Source organism: Carcharhinus amblyrhynchos, chromosome 9, assembly GCF_965287045.1.
Source record: "Carcharhinus amblyrhynchos chromosome 9, sCarAmb.v2.hapA, whole genome shotgun sequence".
NCBI lineage: Eukaryota > Metazoa > Chordata > Chondrichthyes > Carcharhiniformes > Carcharhinidae > Carcharhinus > Carcharhinus amblyrhynchos.
The window spans coordinates 68,209,700-68,229,209 of record NC_137332.1 but is presented as its reverse complement, the minus strand read 5'-3'; the positions used below and the strand labels follow the sequence as shown (position 1 = coordinate 68,229,209).

Here is a 19,510-nt window from a genome sequence, read left to right as displayed (position 1 = left end):
TGAGCTGTGCTCAGATAGTTAAGTAAACTTTGAAAGTATGTGCTGCCATTTCAGAAGAGTTTCCTGTTTCAAGGACTGTTTTCTTCTTGGGAAAAAAAACAGGATGTTCTTGTAACAGGCCGTCACGGCATTTAAATCTTCAAAATCTCATCTCTAACGCAATTACATTTTTAATACAGATCATGACTGTGGGGTGGCCTGGTAATTACTGTGGTAGACAGATGGACGCCCAAATAAGAGGTCACAAGTTTCGAGATCGAGCCTCGCCTCACATTGTCTGCTCTTAATCACTCAGAGAGTTGAACCACTTTTCAACTTCTATCGAGAGCTTTCTAGTTGCAGAAAAAGAAAGTGTTTCATCTCCAGACTGAAGCTATATTGTGGCTTTTTTTTACAACTCACATTTGATGCTGCCAGTCAACCAACCCAAATGGGAATTAAATTCTCTTCGTATCTTTTCTTCAAGCATTCAGATAATACCACACCATATAATTACAATGGAATAAAAATGAGGCTCATTTAATAATCATTCCTTAGTTTTAGTGCACACAGTTTAATAGATAAAACAGTGTTTTGTTATTGCTGTTTGAAACAATTCACATTTAAATTGTGCTTTTAACGTAATAAAATTACCAAGGTGCTTCACAGCAGTGTAATAAAATAATGATATGGCACCACATAAAGAAATAATGGGTGCAATCTTACAGATTGTGCCCTGCTGCAAGCCAGGATGGAGAATTTGGCTCTGAGCCAAATCTTCATTCACTGCAGCAAGGCCAGAAAATCTCGTTTGCGTGAACAGCCAGAAGATTTTGCCCAGTAGGTCAGGGAGTGGGATAGCTTGATCTTAGGTTCCGACATAACTCAGCACAACATCAAGGGCAGAAGGTCCTGTACTGTGCTGTACTGATCTATGTTTCTATGACAAAGGTTTGGTCAAAGAGGTAAGGGTGACTTAAAAGAGGAAAGTGAGGTAGCGAGAGAGACCGACAGACGGAGACAGAGAGCTGGAAGGAGAACGTTCCAGAGCTTAGCACTTAGCATTTGTTTTGTGGCGGGTGGGAATGGGAGGCTGGAAATCAATTCAGAATTTTTCCCCTCAACACTTTCATGGAGGGCTGATGGCAGGTCAGGTTTCTTGTTAATCTTTAACAGGAATACAATTTGCATGCTTAAGTATGTCATGAAAACTCATGAAAAATACGATGCAACAGAATCACATTCCACACCACCCCTCACCTTTTCAAATCTTTCACCATGCCAGCGATTATAAATGAGTGGTGTGCAGTTGGCTGCTGTGGCTTTGAGGTGAGTGTGACATTCAAAGGCTACCTGCTGCAGCGCCACTCCAAATTCTCACCAATGACAGTGAGACATCACGCTAGTGAGATGTAGTCGGTTAGCTCATTGTCAGGGGACATTGTGTAATGGAAGGATTGGTGGGGAAGGGGAGGGAGACTGAAGGAATTGAAGCACTCGTTGTAAGAGTCATAGTCCCTGGTCTGGGACCGAGAGGTTGGAGTGAGAGATTAAAGGCAGTCTTGAGGCTTGTGGATCTCATAGTCAGTGTCAGAGTTAAAGGTATCCTTAGGTTTTCATAGAATCATTGAATCCTACAGTGCAGAAAGAGGCCATTTGGCCCATCAAGTCTGCACTGACCATAATCCCACCGAGGCCTTATCCCCATAACCTCATGCATTTAGCCCAGTTAGTCCCCTGACACTAAGGGGGCAATTTAGCATGGCCAAACCACCTAACTCACACATCTTTGGACTGATGATTTTTTGTGTACCTCATAACTAGGGTGAGAGATTAAAGGCAGTTTAGTGGACCATGCTACAGGATTATGCATGACATGGCCCACTAAACTGCCAAATATATGTTTTAGTCCCACATCAGGGAAGGGCAAAACCTTTGTGCTCAGTGGGGGTCAGGCATAGCTTGGTGTGCAGGACATACCCATTGCCTTGTGACTATTGTGTTGTGTGCCCTGGTACCGGCTTACGGATGGGATGGTCAGGGTGAGGTGAGGCATCTGTAGCCTGTAAGTGGAGAAAATGTAACAAACAGAAGGGTGTTCAAAGCTCTCCTGGGCGGGGAAGGTAGGGGAGTTGTGGAGGCAGGGGAGAGGTCCTCCTCTGTATGTAACCGTGCACATAGCCTTGAAATGGAGAGAGGTGAGGTCCATACTGAGCATGGGCACATCACCTGTGATGGGTTCAGGTAGGAGGGCTGGAATGTCCACCACAGGAACAATGAGATTCAAAGTTACTGGAGGAAGCTCTACCTGCCATTCTAGGAAGGTTAGAGGGACCCAAACACTGATAGGAATGAAGCTAGCCTTATTATAAAAATGCAACATGACTAGCTTGAAACCCCAAAGTTGTGGCACTGTTTGAATTGAAAGTGGAAAAGTATCAGCACAGGGGGAGGGGGGGTGTGTCTCAGGCAGTATGGGGGGAGCTCACTGCTGACATCGGGTCCCTTCAGGGTAATCCACAATCCGCTTGGAGTCACAACACTGAAGTTGAGCCAGAGTTGAGAGAAAAGTGGAAGACTTCCTTGAGAAAGTGCAAATGGAGCCATTGCCGTTTTGTGCACTCTTACCAGAGATTGCAGGAGCCATTGACCTCACAAAACAATTGCTCAATTTGAGCTTTCATAGAAAGCTAAGTGAGAATGGAAAATGCAGCAAACTGTTAAGGAGACACAGATGCTGCATATCAGCCAGACCATCAGTGAAAGCACAGGTTGGCATAGATCACTGGCTACAGGGCATCCAGTCATGGCTGAAGGGCATGTACAACTTGATCAGTAAATCAGATGAGAGATTGCAGGATTGCCTTTGATAAGGTGGGACATTTCGTGAATGTGTCCAAACCTCTGCCAACCTCTGTAAGATTGAAATATCAAGTAACAGGGTTGCCATCACGGTCACCCAGATTTGTGAGCGCCCATCTCAGCTGCAAGGCTGTATCAGTGAAAGGCTAGTAGCACAGACACAGCTGTAGGACATGACAGTGGCTTTCTGTTTGCGAGTGGGAGCTTTGCTATATATGTCCTGTGTTCATTAATCTGTTGCATGTATTAATCCACAGGAAGAAGGAGCATTGTATAATGGAGCTTGTGTTCAATGCTGCCTTCTAAATGGCAGTGATCCGATTGACGAGGAAAAAGTACTGCCAAGCCCAGCTTCGAGACGTCCATGGCCTAACTTCCTCATCCCAGAGGATGAGGAAGTTAGACCCATGGCAGTAACTCACATGACTAAGGGTATACTGAAGAAGATTTTCCTGCCTAGCAACGAGCAACAGAAAATGCCATGCTAGTCTGCACTTGTCAAGAGAAGCGATGGATCATAGCTGCAACATTCTGCAGGAGAATGTCATGGCCTCTGGACTGGGAAGACATCCCTGCCAATGCCCTTGAAAGTGACTGTCATGTTTGCCTGTGAATCATTCCAGAGATCCACAAGGGCTCTTGGAGGGAGGCTGAGCTGCCCCATCACCCTCTTTCCCTGATAGATTTCACCCACGTCTGTGATGATGGAGTGCAAATCTGAAGGCAAATCCAGCAAAATCTGCTGGGCCAAGGTCTTCAAGGTGGCTGCCACCTTTTGCATGGAGACCTCAAGATGGTCACCAGCCCACACCCGCTCACATGTCAGAGCCATGATATTAGGCAGAATGTAGGAGGACTCCTCCGATCTTTGCTCTAGTCTGTTGACTGCCTCTCACAATGCTACCTGATTTTCCACCATCTGTCATTTCATCGCCAGCATTTTTGACATCGTCATTTCCAGAGGCTCATCATCACACTCAGACTCACGGTTGCTTAATTTCCAGCAGTCCTCCGAGCGCCGGAGACCTGGGCTGCCACTGCTTCCAACTGCTGTGGAGACATGTCAGTGAGCTATTCCCCAGCATGTCAGAAGTGTTATGGTTCAAGTCAGAAACTCCAAAATGTTTTATGGAGCCCAGCTGAATCATGAGCTTTGCATCTTAAATTTGACTAGGATAAGCATGCTATGTTTCACTTCAGGTGTGATTCAAATGACCCACCAGGGAGCTTTTATCAAATGAAGTTTGTTTAAGAATATAGTTAAGATGCATGGAAAGAAAATTACAATAACTTTTATCAATTACAAACAAAAACAAAACAACCACAATAATGTATAACCTTTAACAAATATCTTTAAGCTGTTCCAATCGGAATCAAACTTCCTTTAGACAAAACCCTTTAAACAGTTCAACACAACAAAGTCATATGATACTAGAATTGAGCCCTTTGGATGAATGCTGCAGTCCTCTTGAAACACTCAGAACAGTTTGAAGTCAGAACAGCTTCCCAGACCAGGGAGACACTCTGGTCAAGCCACCAACAGCAGATCTTCCAGTCCAGGAAGTCTTTCAGTTCAACAGTAGAATTTCCCAAAACGAGGGAGAGAGAGAAACTGCTTTCCCTTCTAAACTGAAACACTGCTGCCAGCCAAAACCTTGAGTTCGCTAGAAAGGGAAAAAACCTGACCAGAACCTATGACCTTCCTTTTAATAATGCAGGGCCATAAAACCAATCCCAGAGTAAACATAAACAACCCCCATTTAAACCACTTGAAGAGCAATAAAAGGACTCATCGTAGTCAGCCCACCAACAATGACATCAGCTAAGGCTGTGAGCTACGGAGAACATGATTTTTAAAAAATTCTTAATGGTACACTAATGCCACAGAAAGAAAAGATCATTATCAAATGTTTTTGGAAGGGAATGATGGATTCATCGTGGAAGGAACTCAGAAATGGATAAATTAAATAGATTGCAAAAGCAGATACATTGGAATAAAGAACAACCCAGGTCTAAGCAGCAGATTAGTTGATACAGAAAATGGAAGGAAAAGATTGGTAAATGCAGCTATTTAATTGAAAGAGTTGTGCTAAAGAGAACTAGACAAAGCAGCAATTCAGGTAGATAAGTCAACTGACATTACATGCCAGAACAAGATTGCTGAAATGGTCACACTAATAGAAAAGTACAAGAACCAACATGATGTGCGGGATTTTACGGCCTCGCTTGAACGAGACTGGAAATTCCCGCCTGAGATCAATGAACATTTCCGTTGTCTGCCCCTCACCCGAACCGATTCTGTGGCAAACAAGGCAGTAGAATTTTGGCGGATAACATGGTTGATGGAAAAGTGCTGAGCAGAAAGAGTAGGAAGAGTACTAACTTCACCACATGACCTAATTACAGAAATAGAGGAACATGACCGTGTGTAAGAACTGTCAGGCCATAAAACTATGTTGTGTTGTGATGATTGTGCCTGCATGCTTGTAGAGTAAGAGGTCTGAGAAAAGGATCAACAGTGAATTGGAGAGTGACACCATCTGCAAAACAAAGTAAGTAGCCCTTGGCCAGAGCATAATCTAAATAGAACTCGGGAAGCAGCAAGCCCGTATGGAAGAATCCCATGCAAGATTATATTTCGATCTGTGCAAAGTTGAAGCTTTCAGAAGTGTAATGTTCCATGTGTGCCTCAAGGTCCCTCCATTGAACAATTGCTACATTGATTTACAAATGTCTAATTTGTGTGTATAATGTTTATTTAGAATTTGGTTGAGTAAATTGATTTTGAAGATTATATAAGGAACTTAAAGGGGGAGAGATGTGTATGCAGTGTGTCTCCCTCTTAAGACAGTACAGCAAAAGTGAGTCCCCTGACTTGAGGGACTAATAGAAACTGAGAGTGAGGATGGAGGACCCTCTGTCTCTCTGTGCTGGTTGAGGCTAAAGATGAACACATTGATGGGTGTTCTTCAAATGGGTCTTTATCGTCCTCTTTTGAGGTGGCCTGGGGTCTGAGATTTATACTGCCTATGCTGGCCTGAACCTATAGCTGCTGGTGTGAGAGAGAGGATAGGTTTAATTCATGAATGGGCTGAATACAACATTGCATGTCACTGAGAATGGCAGGATGTGATCAACTCAAGGAGAACTCATCCATACTGCGAGAGGTCAACCTTACTTTCCGTACAGGAGCGATCGCTGTCCTCCCCGCCAATCAATAGCATCTTCCTTGAAATTGGAGATCTCTTGCATGTTGGGCGTCTGTTCTCCAATCTGGGATCTCTCCCCTTATAGTAGACAAGCTTGATGAGTTCGAAGACAAATGAATCAGAAGGGATGGAGGAGAGGTTGGGAAGCATGCATGCCTGTTGTATGTGCTGAGTCCTCCCTGAAGATGGACTTTGTATAGCATTTGGATGTATAGCATTGTGGGTACACCTTCAACATATGGACTGCAGTGGCCTAAGAAGGCAGCTCACCAAGGGTAATTAGGGATGGGCAAAATTTTGCCCACATCTCATGAATGACTATTACAAAATGATAGATGTAATGCTCGTGATGTTAAGATATCCGTGATACAATCTGTGTTGATGTACTCCCTGCTAATATTGTGTGTGATCTCTGTGCATTATAACCCTTTGAGTGTATGATGCTTTTATGAGAGGGTGAGATTGAAAACAAAACAAAGAAGAAAATTACAGCACAGGCCCTCAAAGCCTGCACCAACCATGCTGCCCAAATGAATTAGACCATATCCCTCTATTTCCATCTATTCATGTGTTTGCCAAGACACCCCTTAAAAGTCACTATCATATCTGCTTCCATTATCTCCCCCAGCAGCGAGTTCCAGGCACCCACCAACCTCTGCATAAAAAACGTGCCTCATACATCTCCATTAAACCTTGCCCCTCACACCTTAAACCTATGCCCACTAATAATTGACTCTTCCACCCTGGGAAAAAGCTTCTGACTTGGAGTGAGCTGAAGGTTGATTTACCCTGCGGGAACAGATGAGATCATTCATCCTTTTCCTGAGCTATAAGGTGTTAGTCAGGCAAGTGCCCGATGAGCTGACATCCTTTGCAACTGCTTCCCAGACTGGCAAAGTACAGCTGGTTGGCCTCCCTTGAGTGAAGGGCATCCCAGTGCTGGCTGACTCCATGGATGAGGGCCTCAGGGGGGTCATTGCTGAACACTGGTGCAGTTTTCTCCTTGGGCACAATCAGCTTAATTCCCCCACACTGATGGACTGGAGAGTGAGAGTGTGCATGTTCAACTGACATTTAAATATGGTGCCCAGATCTTTGAACCCATTAGGTGGCAGTGCAATGAATGAATTGGTTTCTGACCTGCCATGTATTTCGGAGATCTACTCACTGATGTATAATTAATTAGTTTCCGTTTATGAAATTGGGCACAAGTTCCTGCCACGTCTCCCATTGGGAAATGTGCCAGGAAACCTGCCCACCACAGCGTTTAGACTCCAAAGTGGAAAATTCTGCCCTAGGCAACTGAAGGCACAGCAAGCAATGATGAACTGTTGACACTGGTAATACTCAAGAGGTCAGAATCTAAAAAGCACAGATATCTCAGAGGATTTGGGGGTTGGAGGAAATTACAGAGATCAGGAGAGGTCGGGTCATGGAGCAATTTGAAAGCAAGGATGAGAATTTTAAAATCAACATGATACTTGAGTGGAAGCCAGTGTAGGTCCGTGAGCAGAGTGATGTTCAATGAATGGGACTCGCTGTAAGAGAGGTCAAGGGTCGCAGAGCTTTAGATGCGCTCAAACCTATAGAGAATAGAAAGTGGGAGACCAACCATGTAATAAATAGAGGGTGACTTGATCTGGCTCAAAGGAACAAACAATTTATTGCCAACGGTAAATAGGTATTTACAACAACAGGGTCAGACAGAATAAACTATGCAACTGTACAACATTCCTCCCTGGCTCCAACTGAGCATCCTCCCTAACCTGGGATATTTATCCTTTCTGGATGTATCACAGTTTGGTATGGCTCCTGCTCTAAACAAGACAGCAAAAAAACTACATAGGGTTGTGAATGAAGCCCAGTCCATCAGGCAGACCAGGTTCCCATCTGTTGTTTATGCTTCCTGCTGACTCGGAAAAACAGGCAGCATAATCAAGGACCCCATGAACCCCAGACATACTCTCTTCCACCTTCTTCCATCAGAAAAACGATACAAAAGTCTGAGTAACAAGGGACTGAATATGCAGATCAACTCCAGAAATCGGAGCTGCATAAGCTATTTAAATACTGATTATCATTTCATTAGCTGGCCCGGGACTGAATTCTCCAGGCCCGCTAGCATCTCTACCCCCACCAGGAATGTTTCACTCCAGTGGGGTTTACAACAGCTCCCCATGAGCGGGGATATAGCGGCTCAACCCCACTGGAATGAAGGGGGCTATGGAGACCCCCCCCAAGGAGGTCGGGGTAAGGGGGGAATTCACCCTCGACAATGCCAGTCAGGCAATGCCAGTCTGGGCGCCTGGCACTGCCCAAGGGGCAAAGTGGCAATGCCCATTGGGCAGTGCCAAGGAGGTGGGGCCAGAGGGAGCAGGGTCTATAGGGGGGGCAGTCCCTCTGTGGGGAGGAGATCCCCCTGCCCTGCTGCCACTCTGCATTTGACAGTGACAGAGCGAGACAGGCCAGTGATCGGGGCTGGCCTCGGCATAGGAGGGGGGCAGTGGCTTGCTGAGGGGGGTCAGGGCTTTGGGGGCGGGGGGGGGCAGGTTTCATGGCTCATCTGGACATATCCGGGAGGCATGATGTGGAGATGCCGGCGTTAGACTGGGATAAACACAGTAAGTAATCTCACAACACCAGGTTAAAGTCCAACAGGTTTATTTGACAGTAAATGCCACAAGCTTTCGGAATGCTGTTTCTTCATCAGGTGAGTGGAGAGTTCTATCAGAAACAAGGCATATAAAGGCACACACAGTTTACAGAATACTGATTAGAATGTGAGTCTTTCCAGTTAATCTGCTATTCAAGTCTTAAAGGCGCAGACAATGTGAGCATTAAGCATAGGTTAAAGAGATGTGTATTGTCTCCAGACAGGACAGTAAGTGAGATGTTGCAAGTTCAGGCAAGTCATGGGGGTTACAGATAGTGTGACATGAACCCAAGATCCTGGTTGAGGACGCCCTCATGTGTGCGGAACTTGACTATCAGTTTCTGCTCAGCGACTCTGCGCTGTCGTGTGTCATGAAGGCCGCCTTGGAGAACGCTTACCCGAAGATCAGAGGCCAAATGCCCATGACTGCTGAAGTGACACGGATGCCATCACGTCACTTGAGAACGCCATCCATCAGGTACACTGTACATACTCTTGCAACTCGGCCAATGTTGTCTACCTGATATGCTGCAGGAAAGGATGTCCTGAGGCATGGTGCATGGGGAGACCATGTAGATGTAGATGCTACGATAACAGATGAATGAACACCGCTTGACAATTACCAGGCAAGACTGTTCTCTTCCTGTTGGCGAACACTTCAGCAGTCATGGGCATTCGGTCTGTGATCTTTGGGTAAACATTCTCCAAGGTGGCCTTCGCGACACGTGACAACGCAGAGTCATTGAGCAGAGACTGATAATCAAGTTCTGCACACATGAGGATGGCCTTAATTGGGATCTTGGGTTCATGTCACACTATCTGTAACCCCCATGACTTGCCTGAACTTGCAACATCTCACTTACTGTCCTGTGTGGAGACAACACACATCTCTTCAACCTATGCTTAATGCTATCTCCACTCACATTGTCTGCACCTTTAAGAATTGAATAGCAGATCAGCTGTAAAGACTCACATCCTAATCAGTATTCTGTAAACTGTGTGTGCCTTTATATGCCCTGTTTCTGAACAGAACTTTCCACTCACCTGATGAAGGAGCAGCGTTCTGAAAGCTTGTGGCGTTTACGATCAGATAAACCTGTTGGACTTTAACTTGGTGTTGTGAGACTTCTTACCATATCCGGGAGGGCCAGCGATCAAGTCGTGGGGGATTGGGGGATCAGTGGGGTTGCAATCAGGGGGTGGCAGTGAAAGGCTACTGGCATGTGCCAATCTCAGCACTTTCCATATTATAATCAGCTCCATGCTGGAAATCGGCGTGGAGCTGATCATGCAAAAAAAAGTAGCGCTGGAGATGCATGGACACCATGATGTCCAGAGGGAAACCCGCAAAATGGCTCCCGCTGATGTCGCCCATCCCACTACTCAAGCAGCCCAGCAGGCTGGGAGAATTGCCCCCATCAGGTCTAGATGTAAGAAAGTTATAAATGAGGGTTTTAGTAGCCGATCAGCTGAGGCAGGGCAAAATTAAGCAATGTTAGAGAGGTTTTAGCGATGGCATAATCCAATGGTCAGAAGCTCAACCTGGGTTCAAATATGATACCAAGGCTGCAAGCAAGGTGGTTAAATCACAGACAGGTGCCAGGGAGAGAGATAGAATCTGCCACTAGGGAACAGAGTTTGGAGTGGAGATTGAAACCAATGCTTCCCATCTTCCCAATATTTAACTGTAGGAAATTTCTGCTCATCAGGTACAGGATGTCAGATATAAAGTCTAACAATTTAAAGACAGGAGTCACGAGAGAGAAGTTAATGACAAAATAAGACAGATCAACACCTAATTCTGTAAATGCAACATTTCTGATTAACAGTAATTAAAAATCTCAAATTATCACTTATTATGAGACTGATTTGTGTGAAAGGCACATTAGTCTTGATTCTATATTGCTCCCATATTTCACTTAATCATTATTTCGTCCTACTAATTTGAACATCCCAAAAGGTGGCAGGACAGGTAGATAAGAGGGAGGAAAACATATGGAATGCTTTCTGTTATTGCACGAGTTATAGAATATACAAGCAGGGATGTAATGCTGGAGCTGTATAAAATGCTGGTTAAGCCACAGGTGACATTTGCATACAGTTCTGGTCACCATATTAGGGGAAGGACATAATTGTTCTGGAGGGATAACAGAGGAGAGTTGCAAAAATGATGCCAGGGCTGGAAAATTGCAGCAATGAGGAAAGATTAGGTCGTCTAGGGTTGTTTTCCTTAGAACAGAGGAGGCTGAGGAGTGACTTGATTGAGGTATACAAAATTATGAGGGGCCTAGATCAAGTCGACAGGAAAGGTTTTTTTTTCCTTAGTGTAGAGGTCAATTACTTGGTGGCACAGATTTATGGTGTTTTGTAGAAGGATTTAGAGGGCATATTAGGAAAAATATTTCATCCAGAGGATGGTAGGTGTCTGGAACTTGCTGACTGGATTAATGGTTGAGGTAAAAACCCTCAGATTATCTAAAAGGCACCCGTACCTGTATCTGAGGAGCTGCAAGACCTCAGACTGGGAGTTGGAAGGTGGGATTAGAATGGGCACCTAGTTTTTATTTTCAGCTGGCACAGGCACAAAGGGCTGAATGGCCTTTTTTTTGCCCTAACATTTCTAATGGTTATGGAGAAAGCCAAATTGGAATACGGTCCTTGTGAATGGTGAACTGCATATAGAAATATTTAAATAGTAAAAAGAATTACAGCAAAATAAACAATCAGTGTAAAATTTCAAAACCATGTTTTGCTGGAAATAACATTTTTAAACTAAGTGTAAAATAACTGTTCCACAACCTACCCTACATCGCTACAGCACTAAAATCTTAGTGCGTGACCCCCCAACTCTGCCAAAAAAACATTAAAAAATATTCTATCACCCATAACTACTGAACCACTGGAAAACAAAGTCCCCTTTTTTTGCTATGTGCTTCTGAACTCCAGATGTTACTGTACAGCTGTTGTTCCATTCTATTTTAAGGGCTGCACTTAAAGCTTTTGCTTCTTCTCTCTGTTTAATGCTGAACAACCGGCACATTTCCAATCGGCTGTTTCTATTCAGAACCTTTATCATGTTACTTATCTCCACTGGCCCAAATTCCAGCTTGCAACCTGTTTTGAGGATAGCATTGCCCGTGAAAAAAATCACAAGTGGCTTTAAGAGTTTTAAATTCCTTTGCCATCAGTGTCTACTTCACAAGTTGTCTGCTTTTTATCCTGCCTTCTATATGCTTGAAGATTCCTTTAGCACTTTGACTTCCACTGGCACGAAAACACTCATTATTTAATACCGTTATAAACTGCCATCATTTCTACTGGAGATGTGTTTGGGTGAAGTGAAATGTAGATTTTTGAAGAATAAAACTCAGCTTAAGACTGCAATCTTACAAGGCATCTGTGAGTGTTTTTAAAAGGAAAGATATGTTTTTTTTTGTGAACACTGATTAACCTTTCAGTCGCACTGCTGGAGGCTGTAATCTGCAGATCCCTGTGAGTGAGGCAGTCATTGGACTGGACTACAATAACTTCTGAAAGATTTAATTGGCTGACCAACCAGCGTCACTCAAGGGAGGAAAGCCTATATATAATCTAGATGGTTCTATTGCAAAAGGCAGGAGAAGCTCAAGTTAGAGAGACTTTAACTTTGCTGAAGGACAACAAAGCAGACAAACAACCAAAATGTGCAAAGGGCTTGGTGCATTACCAGCAACATGCCTCGAAAGGTGAGCAAATGAACCCTGGCATAAGTTAATGACTGAGTGTTATGTTTGTTCATTTTCATATATTTCATTGAATGAATGTGAATGATGAGCTTGTGATTGTTGAGATCCTTTTGTTAACCGTTTAAACAGGTCTCCATCACCTAGAATCTGGACTTCATTATACAGAGCAATATCCAAAACTTAAGGCACACAATGACATGCTTACAATCAAAGTTATGTTTTGGATAAATATCTGTCGCTAGGCCAAGCAATAGATTGTAATAAGTGACTTACCTTTCAAATTCTGGCACATTTACTGCCTCAGCATTTTCAATGCAAAAATCCAGGTGATAATTTATTGTATAAATTCAATGGATTTGTTGTGAGATGATGCACTGGATCTAATCACTTGTCCTATCTAGAGTGTGTCGCAAGTGAATCAATTGATCAGGGAATAGCTTGTTTTCAATTAATGTGACTGGAAAGTATTGATCAACCAACTGTTGATCCAACCAAGCAGAGTATTTAATTAGTCATTATTGATAAAATGTAATGCACATCTTATTAAAGCTTGTTTCTTTTATCAAGAGTGTGATGAAATAACTGTTTACATAAGATAAATGTTAAGAAAGCCAAGTAGTTGTGCTGACAATTAGGAAACATTAATTTAGCAGAACTGGATTTGCAGAAGTAAAGGAATGAATCTGGTGATTGAAATGTCATGTTATTATGAGCGCTTTCTATTTACCAAGTGCAATTGCTCTTTTTTTTGCAATCCTTTTCTTTAGAAAATATTAGAGCACTCTAGGTTCCAATTTAGTGCATCGATATATTTGACACTGCAATAGTTATGTCACTACTTTGACTTCTACTGTAGATTTTTAACAAAAATATTGTGATGTGAAGTTCACTGACAGGAACTTTAAAAGAAAAACAAATCAAACAACAGGTTGAGGCAGCAGAAAATATAGTTCATACCAAAAACAGGATTTGGAGAGAATAGTATCTCGTATTAGCAGCCCCACTCTGTATAATGTTTTACTACTGCATTGCAATTTGGGATATGAGGCCAATTAATCAGATACATGTATTCAGAGAATATGACAAAGTTAACTTTTAATGATACTGTAAAATGTATCAGGTGATTTATGGCATGAAAAACCAGGTGAGATGTATAACTGGTGTCTGAACTACTATCACCTATTTTATGGTCTCTGACAAAGTTAAAATGACTCCCTTTCACCTTTAGTGAGTTGAATTGGCTGTCAATTGCATTGAAGCGGCGGATATGAAATAAAGAATGAAAAATAAGGCTATTGAAACTTGTCAGATTCCGAGGGGATTTGCTGAGCTAAATGTTGCGAGATTTTTCCTTCTGGTTTGAGAGTCTAAAACTAGGGGACAAAGGGCCCGATTTTACCATTGCGTCGCACCTGTTTTTGGGCACGAAAACGTGGTAAAGTCAGGTGTGAGGCCATTAACGCAATCCACACCCATGTCCGCGCAGAGGGCCACTTTACCAAAACCGTGAATGGTGGCGATTTGATTTTACTCCCAAAAAGGTCACAACGGCGACTTAAATGTATTTGCATGCATTTGAATTGAGTTAATGAACTGCCTGCTCAACTTTATCAGCATTTCCCCCTTTACCAACGTGTTTGCCAATCCAGAACAGCCCTGTAATGGACCTGCTAAATAAAAGTGTGAATCAGGTGCTCCAGTTGCTGAAGATGATAGTTCAGCACTTCCAATGGCTCTCTGACTCAGATCAGTGATGGGAGGTGAGGTCAGATCATTCTCTGGTTGGGGGGAGGGGAATGAGGCCAGATTGTTGTCTGGTAGGGGAGGGAGGGGGAGGTATGTCAGATGTATCTTTGATGGGGGGGGCGGTGCGGGAGAGGGGGGTCTGATCGTTGTTTGGTGGGGGAGGGAGGAGGAGGTGGGTCAGATGTTCCTCTGCGGCAGGGGGAGGGTGATTGAGGCCAGATCATTCTCTGCGGGGGTGGGGGGGCGGGGGTGGGGAGGGGAAAGGGATGAGTGAGACCATATCATTGTTAGGGACTGGGGGTAGGAGGGTAAGATGTATCTCAGGTGGGGAGGGGGCACAGATGGATCTCTGGCAGAGGAGGACAGAAGGATCTCTGGTGGGGGAAGTGGGGGTCCGCTGCCACTCTGCTGGCAATCAGTGGGGGGAGAGGGGGGGCAGGGGTGGCGATCAGTCTGGGTAACAAAGGCGCAGGTGGATAAAGGGGATAATAATGTGTGTGAGTAGTGGGGGGATTGATAAAGGGGACAGTGATGTGTGTGGGTAGTGGGTAGGTGGATAAGGGGGACAGTGATGTGTGTGGGTAGTGGGTAGGTGGATAAGGGGGACAGTGATGTGTGTGGGTAATGGGGGAGTGGATCAGGGGGACAGTGATGTGTGTGGGTAATGGGGGAGTGGATCAGCGGGACAGTGATGTGTGTGGGTAGTGGGGGGGTGGATAAGGTGGATAGCAACGTCCGTGAGGGCCATCGCTCCTGCCTTCTCCACTTTTTGTGGCCGGCGAGCGATCTGACACGTGCGCGCTTTTTTGAATTTTTTTCTAACTGCACATGCGCAGTTCAGAGCTCCGATCGTTTCAGCCGCGTTTAGCCCTGCCCACAGTGCAAATGGGACTGGTGGGTTTTTTTTTTCAGGCTGAGTGCATATGGGGACTCCTGAAAGCAGATTTCTAAGTTGGATCTGCATTATGCCCAGAATCAGCACTTAGAATGAAAATGGTAAAATTGGGCCCATATTCTCAGGGTAAGGGATTGATAATTTAACACTGAAATCAGGAGAAATTTCTGCACTCAAAGGATTGTGAATCTTTGGAATTCTGGGTTTTGGATGCTTAATTATTGAATATATTCAACTTCTGTAATCTTGGGGGAAATCAATGGATTTAGGGAATAAGTCAAAGATCAGCCATGATGAATGGGGGTGCAGTCTTGAGGGCTGTATATCCTGCACCTGGTATAATTCCTTAAATGATTGTACTGGAAAGGCTAGCAACATTTAAAGTGGATAATCCATCCTATATGGGATACAATCTAGATTGCTGAATGAAATAAGGATAGAAATTCCAGAGGAGCTAGCCATCATTTTTCCAATCCTTCTTCGACACCATGGACCTGAAAGATTCCAACATTTTCCTTTACGTAGACAAGGGGGAAAAAAGGATTACAGACCAACCCATTAAACATTGGTGATCGGAAAACTTTTACAAATGATGATCTGGGACAAAATTGGCAAAATTAAGTACGGACCAATCAAGTAGAGCTGTCATGGATTTATAAGGGTGAATCATATTTGGACTAACTTGAGTTTTTTTGTTAAGGTGGCAGAGAGCAGTATAGTTGGTGGTGTATATATGAACTTTAAAAGACATTTGATGAGGTCCACATAACAGGCTTGCTAGAAAAGTCAGAGCCCATGGAATAAAGGATTTAAATAGCTCAATCTTACCAACTGTTCATTCCAGCTGCAGTGAGGTCAGAGATTTTGACACCAAGTCAAATCTCCATTCAATGTAACGTGATGGGAAAATCTCGCCAAGATGAACAATGGTAACATTCCAGCCATAGAAGCTGCATTGGTACAAAATTGCTAATGGATGGGACAACAGTGTTGTGATGAATGGCTGTTTATTGCACTTTTGGGAAGTATACAGTGGTATTTCCCAGGATTCAGCAGAAGGATCACTCATGTCTTGAACATGCTTGACTTGAGCTACAGGACACAGTTTCAAAATTTGCAGATTGCATGAAATCTGGAAGTGAACAGGAAGGAATATAACAATAGACTTCAAGAGAGGATGGGTGGACATGAGGGAAATTTAAATTCAATGCAGAGAAGTGTGAGATGATACATTTTAGTAAGAAGCATTGAGGAGAGACAGTATAAGCTAACTGGTCCAATTTTCAAGGGGGTGTGAGAAACTGACACCTGGGGGTGCTTGTGCACAAATCAGATGTAATAAAACAGCTAATAAAGTGAATGGGACTCTGGGGCTTTAGAAATAGAGAGAGTACAAGAGCTGTGAAATTAAGCTAAACTGATATAAAACACAAGTCCAGATCCAGCTAGAGTATTATGCCCCATTCTGGCCATCATACTTTGATAAGGACGTCAAGTCTTTGGAGAGTGATTGACTAGAATGGTTCAGGATAAAGGTTTACAATTATAGCTGGAAATGTTCTTCTTACAGCAGAGAGGCTAAGACAAGATCAAAATTATGAAGGGTTCAAATAACGTTAACAAATCAAAACCATTCCCGGTGGTTGGAGGGTCTTTAAGCAAAGAACAGATTTGAATTGGAGAAAACAGAAGGAAATTTTTTATGCAATGAGAGGAAGGGTAAGGTTAGGATTAGAATGCACTGCCTGATAGGTGGACATATACTCAATGGCAGCAAGGAATTTTATGAATACTTGAAGAAAAAAGTACAGGGATACAATGAAAGAGGTGGGAACATGACCAACTGAATTGTTCTTTAAAGAAACGGGAGCAGACTTGATGAGCCAACTGGCCTTCTGTGCTACACTAGTCTATCCAATTATTCAAAAGACTTTTATGATCCTATTGTGGCAGGGATGGGCTGTAAAATGCAGCGAGTCATTCAAATGTCCATTAACCTCACTGGGACTGGGATATCCCACTGGGAGATGGATGTAAAATTGCCCCAGTATTCTATCCTTCACCATTTGGTTATCCAAGTTATGGCACTTACAAAGCAACCTGGTTGCTTTTCACAATTACGTTAAATCCTGAGAATTCTCCAATTTTGTTATCATAACCTGCACTTTGACAACTTTCCTCTATTTAATTAGTGATTTGACCAGTGTTTGAAGTATATAATTGGTGTTGATCTGACAAATGCATAAATTACATTGACACTACAATAACTATATAGGATACAGTTAAAACATTAATACGCTTTTCAGTTTGGAAAATTTATTCTTGTGTAACCAGCATATTTCCTGGATATGACTTCGCAACTTCTCAGTACACCCTGTAAAATAAAATTAAGGAAATCATTGATTTAAAACAAGACATTAATTGCTCGAGAAAATTCTGCATAAAATAAATGATTAGTAGAGTTGTGTTTCTCCAGCATCTAAAATGACTGAGTAATTTGTTAATAAATTTTTTTGCATTTTGATTAAAAAATAGCATTTCTTTAAAAAAAACTTTCAATCATTTTCTAAATACTTTGTAACTCAAAGAACAACAAAACAGCAGTGACTTAACTCAATTCCCTGGGCATAGGTGGAAACCAATGAATTGCTATCTTTTCTGAAGACACTTGAGATAAGGAAAGATTGCTCTGAAATCCCTTGGCACTCCTGATAGCCGATGTTAACTTGCCCTGGAAAGTTGAGCACGCAATGGGAAAATAAAATAACAACTATCAAATAAACAATCAGTGATCTAATCATATTGCAGATGACTCCTCTGACATTTCAATGTCTAATGGTTTTATACATCTCAAGGTAACAGGTTTCAGTTCACTTTCCAATTAGGTAATTTGTATGTTGACATTCCAGATGATGGTCTACTTATGGAGGTTTATTTTACTTCTGTTGTCATGATGTTCAATGTCAAAACTTCCTATAAGTTACTAAATATTGTACTTGCCAAACACAACTGGATGCTGCCGTAGTAAGATTACATAACAAAAGTCAGCTTTTTTTTTGCTTGTTTAAAATATGCACAATCAAAGCTATACTTTGAAGCAACATAGCACTGGTAGTCCCTTTGTAATTTATTGCAGTATAAAAACAAATCACTTACTGCCTAGTTATCAACTGCATTTTCAGTGCTTTAACATTCTGCTAACATATTAATTATAAAACCAGAAAAAACGTTAACCATCATCTTTCGATTCTTATATGGCTCCCACACAAAATGCTAGTCTTTTAAAACTGATTTGGTAAGTAATACCATGTGGTAGCTTGATTTATGTTGACATTTGCCATGTAGGAGTGAGTCACTGAAATTATGATTGCTGCTATGTCACATGTAGTTGCCCACTCCCACTCCTACCCCTGCTCATGGTAGATCAATAGTACTCTACTCATGCTACAGTACTATTAGAAAATGTAACTTTCTGACATAAACCAGAAGTGAAATAGCCAGATGGAATTCAGAACTAAAAAAGACACCTGGATTTAACTTAAATGTTAAAACCTGCAGGGTCAGGGTCTGTGGTTCTTTAAGAAATAAAGAGTGCTTAAATGCAATGTGGTATTTTCATTCCCTGCTATGTCTAACATGCACAGGTAATGCATTTTCCTAATCCCATCAATTGGGATTGCAACAATCGGTGGCAAAGTATCTGTAGAAATACCCAGAACAAGAAATCAATTTTCTTTCAACCTGCACTAAGGTTTACGCATTCAAAGATGTAAGGACATTGGATCCTTTTTAAAATTTAATTCATGGGATGTGGGCATCCATGCCTGGGCCAGCATTTATTGCACATGATAATGACTTACTAAGTCATTGCTATGGATCTGGAGTAATATTTTGGCCAGACCATGCAAGGACAGCAGATTTCCTTCCCTATATAGCCTTAGTGAACCAGATGAAATTTTACAACAATGGTTTTGTGGTCATCATTAGCCTTTTAATTTAGATCTTTTTATTGAATTCAAATTCCACCATCTGCAGTGGTCAGATTCGAATCCAGTCCCCCAAAGCATTACCCTAGGTCTCTGGATTATTATTCCAGTGACAATACCACTATACCACTGCCTCTTCAAGCCCTTAGTGACTTATGGGGCTATACATTCACCACTTCTTATTTACCTCATCTCTTTCCTCTTCTCACTGTTGGGGTTGTGAAGAGGTGGTTGATCTGTTACTGTCCGAGGTACTTTCCCACCATTTCCTTAGTTTCCCAAAATCTATTGCTGTCAGCCTTGAGTATGTTCAAGATTGAACATCCACACATTTTCAAGTTTGCCGTTCTTCTAAAGAGAATTCCAAAGATCCATAACTTTCTGAGTGAAGAACTACCTCCTCAGTTAAATGGCCATTTCCTTATTCTGAGGCAATGATTTCTAGTTCGAGACTC

At 42.6% G+C, this 19,510-nt stretch overlaps 1 protein-coding gene across 1 annotated transcript in view; it reads left to right on the top strand.

The window, feature by feature from the left end:
- The first annotated feature begins 12,305 nt into the window (after nt 1-12,305).
- LOC145347910 (regulator of G-protein signaling 5-like) overlaps nt 12,306-19,510 on the top strand; it is a 47,129-nt gene continuing 39,924 nt past the window's right edge. Inside the window, exon 1 of the mRNA XM_080195880.1 lies at nt 12,306-12,428. Within this exon, the coding sequence (XP_080052006.1) occupies nt 12,385-12,428 (44 nt within the window). The 5' untranslated portion in view covers nt 12,306-12,384. The remainder of the gene's footprint in view (nt 12,429-19,510) is intronic.